Raw genomic sequence first — 8,751 nt, 5'->3', positions numbered from 1 at the left:
AAACGTCACAGCCTTGGTTGGGGCTTCCGGTCTGAGCTTTTGAATATGTCGCGCCAGCTGAGAACCCCTAGGTTTGACCCTCGTGCGGGATTCCACACGGAAAGCAAGGACAGAGGTCCCTCTGTTCCCCAGGGCCTGCTGAAGGCAGCGAGGAGCAGCGGTCAACTCAACTTGGCGGGAAGGAACCTCGGGGAAGGTGAGGCAACAGCAAACACCCTCTTGGTCCCCTGTGCACCCACCCACGCCAGCTCCGTGGCCCTGCTAGGACTGTGGCCATGACTTACTCGGAGTGTTTACTGAGATGTCCACAGAATGAAGGATAAACATCGTAGTTTGGGAGTAAACTAGCTGTGAGATAGATGATAGGCAGGTCTTTGATTTGACCACCGCCTCCTATCTGTGAGCTTAGAATACTTCTCTTTCAAGACCGTTTTCTTTTTTCAGCTGAGAAAAATCAGGAGGTCAACCTGATCTTCAGTTGACAAACATACTACGTATCCTAAGTAGTAATTCAGAATAAATGCTGCAGAGTTTATGAATTTGAGAACATTCTAAGAAAACTGTGAATGACCAACAAGCACAAATCTACATGTTACTAAGTGTAAATAAATACCTTTGTAGTGTATGTGTTTGGTAGGAGAGGACAGAGAAAGAGAGGATTGAGAAGTAAAGCATTCTTTCTGTAATATTTTTTTCTACTTGCATTGATTAAAATCTATCACTTCTAATAGTGTACTTGCGTATCAAGGTTGACTAAGTAAAAACATGTGTGTGCTTCTGAATGTGATGATTACTTGTGTCAACTTGACACAATCAATGAGGGATTATCTAAATCATGTTCTCTTGCATGTCCATGAAGACCTGTCTTGATTGATAATTGATGTATGAAGATCTAGCCCACTGTGGGCTATAGCATTCCCTGATTTGGGTCTTGGACCCAAGGGTGAGCTGTATAAAAAGTTGTGCGTGCCTTGATTCATTTCTCCCTCTGCTCTTGATTGTAGTTATGTTGTGAGTAGCTATTACATGTTTCTGCCACCTTGACTGATGGCCTGCAAATGAAATTGTGAGCATCTTTTTTAAGGTGCTTTGTTAATGGTATTTTTACCACAGCATCTGTAAAAGAAGAGTACGATAGAAATCAGTACCCAGGAAGTTGGTAAATCTGACTGTGTGGTTCCTTCTGACATTTGAACTATTTTGTATGGCTAGAATGTGAAAGGTTCTGGAATGTAGGTCTAGGAAAAACACTGAATGTTATGGGCAGAGCATAGTGGTCTGGTTTTGTTTTGTTGTTTGTTTGTTTGGGATTTTTTTTGGAAGCTGGAAAATCAGAATGCTGGCAGATGTGTAGGCACTGGAAGCCTGACTTCTTGAAGCTTTACAGGGAAACAAGGACTGTGTTGGGAATTGGGTTAGCAGCCATTTGCATTATATTTTGGCCAAGAAGTGGCTTCATTCTACCCTTGTCCTTGAGTACCTGAGAGAAGACGATATACTGGTTCGTTTTGCAAAGGCAAATTCAGGAGGAGAGCGTTTAGGCTGGTACTGAAAAGACAGCTGTAATTGATAATGCCATTGTAGGGAAGCCTCTTGCACAGCACTGGAACAATAGGAAAGTGGTGTTTTTTAGGGTTAGCACAAGTAGGCTTGTAGGTGGGTCTGTGGGGGATTGTCTTGGCTATGCTAATTGATATAGGAAGACTCCCCCCCCCCATCTCAGTTTCTGAATTTTTCTTCCATGTTCCTAACTTTTTTTCACCCATATTGTTGATGTTTTCATCCATTTTGCTGAGTCTCTTCTCTGAGGCCTAGGTTGAAACCTTGTTTGTATCTTCTTTTAATTTATTGATAATTTCTTACCTGAAAATTTAAGGTTTCATGTGTTGTCTATTTCAGTATCTGTAAAGATCAGTTGCAACTTTTGAGGGATTATGTTTCCTTCTTTTTTTTTTTTATAGCTCTGTGTTGCAGTTTGCACATCTGTTGGTTTGTATATCTAGTCTAGAGTTTTGAAAAAAGGGTATTTTCATACTGAGTAGACTGTTCTTGAAGGCTCAATCTCCAATACCACCCATCAACAAAGAGACAGACTGTTGTGACTCCAAACCCAGTAAACTATAAATATATACATACATTGAAAATAAGTTATTGCTCACTAATATACCATTACTAGTTGTAGTAAGAGTTACCATTGCTGTGAGAATATACCATAACCAAGAGTAAGTTGGCAGTAAGTCAGGGCAGGAACCTAGACGGAGGAGCTGATTTTCTGCTCTTTCCCTATATTCTTTCCCCTTTTGAATTTCTAAAGCTTTTCTTCTATTTGTCTCCTTGGGGCTAAAATCTGTTTTCCTTATTCTGACTCTTCTTTACTGACTCATAAAGAGGCAAGGCCCCGTTCCAGCATCCGATTGGGAAGTCTCTGGTGAATTTGAATGACAATGAAGGTAGGGCATAACTAGTGATTGATTGGCTTGAGTCATATTCCAAGTTCTGTGTCACCCTCCTGCAGCCATACCTTTGTTAGGGAGTGAAGGACTCGCTTTATATAGTTGACTACATAAGGACAGAAGCTTTGATGCAGCCTGTTGACAAGCTTCTTCCTAGAGATTCAAGCTTTTGCTTATCTCAGATGGAGCCTAGGACCTTGCCTGGAAGCAAGCATTCCAGTGGAGCTTCTACTTCATAGTGACTGTTCTACTCTCTACTTTGTAGGTGTTATCTTTTGCTACAGTAGAGTAAAACAGTTTTGTGTGGTGGGTAAGATACAAAATTATGTCTGGTAGAATGGTAGGGCCAGATACCTTTCACAGGCTGTAATGGCAAGTGACTCTACAGAGATTAGAGTGCAGTGCTGATGTACCTGCTAAACCCTGGGTAGGTCACATATTTTCTTGATGTCTCATTTCTTTCACCTGCAAAACAGGAATAGTAAAACCAGCTGTCTCACAGAGTTGTCAGGAGAGTTTAATGTTGTATTTTATGTTTTCAGTGCTATGGATCAAACTCAGGGTCTCATGTGAAATTCACATTACAGTCTGTTTCTTTTTCTCCAATAAAATACATTGTATTGTAATTTATTGATGTTTGGTTTATTGGTATTTAAATACCTTTTAAACATTTATTTATTTATTTATTTATTTATTATTTATTTACCTGCACATGGGCAAGTTGGGACAACTTGCAGGAGTTGGTTTTCTCCACCACGTATGTTCTGAGATTCAACTCATGTGACTGTGATGGTTTGAATGAGCATGTGCCCCATAGGCTCACATGTTTGTCCCCAGTTAATAGAACTGTTTGGGAAGGATTAAGAGATGTAACCTTGTTGGAGAAGGTATGTCACTGAGGGTGGGCTTTGAGGTTTCAGAAGACTAATACATTCCCAGTGTACCTTTCAATGCTTTATGGTTGTGGCTCAGGATTCAAGCTCTCAGCTGATCATTTACTCCACCATCATGAACTCTAACTCCCTGGAACCATAACCCAAATTAAACACTGTCTTTTATAAATTATCTTGGTCCTGGTGCTTTATCACACCAATAGAAAAGTAACTAATACACCCCCCCCCATGCTGTCCCTCAGGCCCTGGGGTTATTTGGGTCCATTTGTAAGCTAAATAATCAATGAGTGTGTCACTTAGTCTTCACTTCATTTTTATTCTTTTTCCCTTTTCTTCTTGATGTTGTGGTGATGGAGATAGTCCCTCAGTGTGTTTGGAGAATAAATGTGGACATTCCTGAAGAGGCCAATCAGAATCTTTCATTCAGTTCTACTGAAAGATGGTGGGAACAGACAGATCTGACCAAACTCATCATCTCCAGCAATAAACTTCAGTCACTCTCTGATGACCTCCGACTCTTGCCTGCCCTTACTGTTCTTGATGTAAGTTGACTATAATTTTGGGATCTTAGTTGAAAAGACTGAATTTAGGCAAGTTGAAGAGCTAAATTTAGGCTTTGCTAAACAGAAAGCCTTCCTTGCTGAGCATATAGAATGCAATATAAATAAGAAATTGACTTGGAGGATTGGCTCTATGTCTCTATGTCCATAGACCTGGTGTAGACGCATTGATTAAATGAGTCATGTGTGCCAACAGAACTGACACTTGGGTTCTTGTTTTTGTTTTATTATTCCCCCTTGTTAGCTTTTATTTTACACACTAAAGTAAGTATAGGACTTAGGCATTTTGTGTTTCTGTTTTATAACTTGCCCTTAGACTCATTGACTGTAAATGAACTTTTTATGTTTTTAATTGGGTCTTTTTTTGTAGTGAAAGTTGACCTACCATGCGATAAGTGTGAAGGGTGTATTTCAGAATCTACAGATTTTTAGTGAAATTGGCAGTGCCTAAGCCCTTCAACTGTGGAAATGTGGAAATGATGGGTGTAAACAGTGCCATTCTTAGAGGTGGTTTTGTTTTGTGTCTGTAACATAACAAAACAATAGTCTGGCTTATTCTAAGATTTTTTTCTACTGTGAAGACAGTGTGATTCTGTGAGACTGTAAAGCTGTTCTCCCAGCTCATATCTGTTCTGTGTGTGATATTAAGAGACCACCAGAACCCTGCTGCTATTGATCCTCCTCAGGCCAAGTCTGTATTGGTCTCTTTTCATTTTAGTAATAACTTATTTGTTCACAATTTCTGAGCAGCATTTTGGTCAGTATACACAGAATAAATTACTAATCACCCAACACATTGCCATTTAATACGAAGAACAGGGGTTTAGTAAATATTTTTTTTCCAATGGCCAAGCTCAAATATTGCTAATTGTAAGACTAAGAATATTGACTTTGTCTTGTAATCATTTTAGATACATGATAATCAGCTGACATCTCTTCCTTCAGCTATAAGAGAGCTAAACAATCTTCAGAAACTTAATGTCAGGTAAAGTGTGAACCTATTTTTAAGACTGAAGTTACAGTGATAAGAACCTGAAATGCCTTTTCTTCACATAGAAAGTAACTTTGAACTACAGTGTGGCCCAGCAGGAAGCAGGGTTGGTTAAATACCTGCCAGATGCTGGATTCTACCCCAGTGGAGAAAACAAGACCAGATCTTTGCATCATCCCAGAAACTGGCTAAGGGAGAACAAAGATTTAGTGATTTGTTTATTTATTCTCTTTAGAGGAGTCTTGCTGTTTGGGCCAGTGTACCACCAAAGGGCTGTGCTCTGGGACTCCTGCCTTAGTCACACAAGTCTGTGGGGCTGCACACAGACAGCAACTTTGTCTAATGTTTTGTTTTTAGAATGTATTACATCGTATTTGATTCTCTAGATTTAAGGCCACTTGATTTTTATATATTTTATGTTTATGAAATACTTTTGGCTCCTGTTTTAGAAAACTTCTTTCTCAGAATCTCAGGTCTTAATTTACATTTTTAGCCTGAAAATCTAGGTATTACACAGTAGATTAGAAATACTAATTATTTCATTAGTGGTGAAGAATTTTGTGCTCTTTTGTTGGTTTTGGTTTCAGTTTTTGGGTTTTGTGGCACTTAGTGGATGTCAGGACCCCATGTTTGTTCAGCAGCTGAGCCAAACCTCATGACTTTTAACTATTAGTAGTAGTTAAACATGTCCCAACACCTTTGGGTTCCATTATTTTAGTGTAAAATAATACATAATATAATATATAATAATGTAATGTGTTTCCCTTTCCTATTATATGTATTTATATTATATGTGAACTAAGAAAATGAGATAGATTTTATAGTTGAATATTTAAATTATGGTATACCTGAAATTTATTCATTCCTCGCCCCCCTCCACCCCCCCTTTTCCTTAAGACAGAGTTTGTCTGTATAACAGCCCTGGAACTGAAACTTCCTTTGTAGACCAACCTGGCCTCAAACTCCAGAGATACGCTTGCCTCTGCCTCCTGAATGATGGGACTAAATGTGTGTTCCACCACATCCAGCAATTTGTAAAGGTTAACTACAATTCAAAACAGATGAAAGTGCACTACCCTTTAGGCTGTACAAAGGCACCTGTGAGATTCAAACCAAGGCTCTCATGTTTATGAGACATGTGCTTTAACCAAATAAGCCATGATGCCAAAGCCTGCTTCCTCTCTTAATTACCAGGAAGTATATTGTCCTTACTGACTTTTACATCAGTAGGTTGAGTATCTCTTCAGAAGAGTTCAATAAGTACAGAGTCAGATTGAGTATTGCCAGACCTACCAGATCTGAAAATAGAAATAACTGCTTCTGTTTTGAACATGAAATTAAAAACCTAGCCTCCATATCAGACACAGTTCCAGGGGCAGGAGAGATGGGTCAACAATTAAGAGCACTGTGTACTCTTCCAGAGGATCTGGGTTCAAGTTCCAAACCTACACAGCAGCTCACACTTGTCCACAACTCCAGTTTTGGAGTATCCAACACTCTCTTCTGGCCTTGATGCACACCAGACAAACAGACATACATGTGGCAAAACAGCTATACACATAAAAATAAATATTACAAAAAATATATAGCTCCATTGCAATGTGTATGTGAACATATTTTTTTCTGGAACAATGTAAATATTTAATAGAGTCCAATAAGTCCCTTTCACATTACATGTTAAATAAACAGATTTTAAACAAGCAATAAAAAGATTACAAATTATTTATGTTTACTTAGTAATATTTTTCATTGCTGGTTTTCTTTCAAACCCTATATTGGTTGGTTTAAATTTCTGCTGATGGGTGTATATTTTGGAGATGTGGGTTTTGATAAACACTTGGATGGATAGCACCATAGTTATGATGAGCCCATGTGGTTGGTTGACAAAAGCCTTTGGTAAATACTTCTTAGTCTACTAAGTCATTCTGCTTTTATTTTATTAACTAATAGCCATAACAAACTGAAAATGCTGCCTGAAGAAATTACAAGCTTAAAAAACCTGAAGGCGCTGCATCTTCAGCACAATGAGCTGACTTGCATACCTGAGGGATTTGAGCACCTTTCCTGCTTAGAAGATTTAGTAAGTTATGACTTTTGGTTTTTGCATGATTTGGGGATGTTGGGAATTTTCACTAGGCTGGAGAACTGAGTGTATGATTTAAACGGTAGGACATAGGCAGCTGATTTTTTTAGTAGCTTACCAGAAATTATTTTTAATTAGATTGCTAAATTAGTGACTGTAAACATGGCTTTTCTATGTTATCAAATGAACTTTAAGTTATACTTCAGGAATAGAGATTAGAAAAAGTGGATATGCCTTTGTTATTCAGAGGGTTTTTTTTTTCTTATTTTCTTTTAAAGAGGGCATCAAATCTTGATAACTTCAGTTCCAGAGTGTCCAACGCTCTCTTCTGGATACCAGGGCGTAACTGATTTTACAGACAGTTATGAGTCATCATATAACTGGGAATAAAACCTGGGCCTTCTCCAGGAGGAGCTGGTGCTCTGAACTGTTGAACAGTCTGTCCAGCCCTTATCTCATAGGCTTTTACACCTTAGTAGAATAGAGGGAAGTGGTCTTGAAAGTACATCCATTCTTTTTTCCTATCCTCTCTATATTCTGTTTTCTGAATTACCCAATGGCCTTGCTGCCCTACATATTCCAATTTCTTAGTAGTTACTTTTCCTCAGTTTTCAAATTAACACCTTTTTTGGCAGAACTTTCATGCTGTCTGTTTCATCTTTCTTAACCAGAGTAGTTACTTTACCTCAGTTTTCAAATTAACACCTTTTTTGGCAGAACTTTCGTGCTGTCTGTTTCATCTTTCCTAACCAGGGTCAACCATAAATTAGTACAATATTATTTTAATAGTTTTAATTAGCAAGGTAAGTATATCTGACCCTTCTTATTTAATATAGTAAGAAATGGAAGCTTATCCAACAGGATATTTGTCCTAAGTTATACCACTGACAAAGAATAAAATTAACATTTAAAAGATGTCAGTTTGCCTCCAAAATGCAAATTCCTTTTCTCTCCTTTATAACAGGATGAGAGTCTACCATAAGATGTTTCAGCTATAAGGCTTCAGTCCTCTGACTGAGAGGCTCCAGCCCACAGTATGTGCTGTCATTTCATACTGTGCCCTGGCCTTGGCCTTGGCATGTTTTAGAAAACTGATTTCTCGTTTTAGCTTTAGGTTTTATTTCTTACTAATGAAAAAGCTATTTCTGAGTGTTTACGTATTTATTCTGTATATACAGACTTCCTTCATATGACTACCATTTGTGCTAGTGATTAAAATGAAAATTTGTCTTTCAATTTGATCATATTGGAAGTAAGGTTTGAGAAGTAAAAGGCATTTGTAGATCGAAGAAAGGAGGGAGAGCCATATAGATTTTAATATAAAAAAGTTAATTTTGTAAGTTCATTTTAAAATTGATTTAAAAAACTTTAAGTATAGTTTTATTTTATGAGTATGTGTTTGTATGAGTGTATGGTATGTCCATGCAAGTGCTGAAAGATGGTATTGGAGCCCTTAAAGCTGACATTACAGGTGGTTGTGAGCTGCCTAGTGTGGGTGGGTGATGGAACTGAATTTAGAAACTAAATTAGGTCCTCTGAAGAGCAGCTAGCTTTCTTAACTGCCAAGCTGTCTCTCCAGTTCTAAAAGTTGTTTTCTGTTTTGTTTTTCTCTAGAAAAGGGCGTCATGTAGAGGTAAAAGTTAAAAGGAAACCTTACAAAGTTTTCTCTTTCTTCTGCATAGGTTCCCAGGTTTCCTTTCCTTCCTTCCTTTGTTCCTTCCTTCCTTCCTTCCTTCCTTCCTTCCTTCCTTCCTTCCTTCCTTCCTTCCTT

At 38.2% G+C, this 8,751-nt stretch overlaps 1 protein-coding gene across 2 annotated transcripts in view; it reads left to right on the top strand.

Moving 5' to 3' along the window:
• Positions 1-6: 6 nt before the first annotated feature.
• Positions 7-8,751, top strand: part of Lrrc40 (leucine rich repeat containing 40) — a 29,405-nt gene continuing 20,660 nt past the window's right edge. Inside the window, exons 1-4 of one of the 2 annotated variants that reach the window (XM_028777594.1) lie at positions 7-196; positions 3,707-3,888; positions 4,818-4,891; positions 6,848-6,977. In XM_028777594.1, coding sequence (XP_028633427.1) covers positions 46-196; positions 3,707-3,888; positions 4,818-4,891; positions 6,848-6,977 — 537 coding nt within the window. In that variant the 5' untranslated portion in view covers positions 7-45. The remainder of the gene's footprint in view (positions 197-3,706; positions 3,889-4,817; positions 4,892-6,847; positions 6,978-8,751) is intronic. The other variant, XM_028777595.1, reaches the window with a different exon arrangement.

This window comes from Grammomys surdaster, unplaced genomic scaffold (genome assembly GCF_004785775.1).
Source record: "Grammomys surdaster isolate TR1022 unplaced genomic scaffold, NIH_TR_1.0 311, whole genome shotgun sequence".
In the NCBI taxonomy this organism is placed as follows: Eukaryota; Metazoa; Chordata; class Mammalia; order Rodentia; family Muridae; genus Grammomys; species Grammomys surdaster.
The sequence above is the reverse complement of the archived record's forward strand: the minus strand, read 5'-3'. Positions and strand labels throughout refer to the sequence as shown.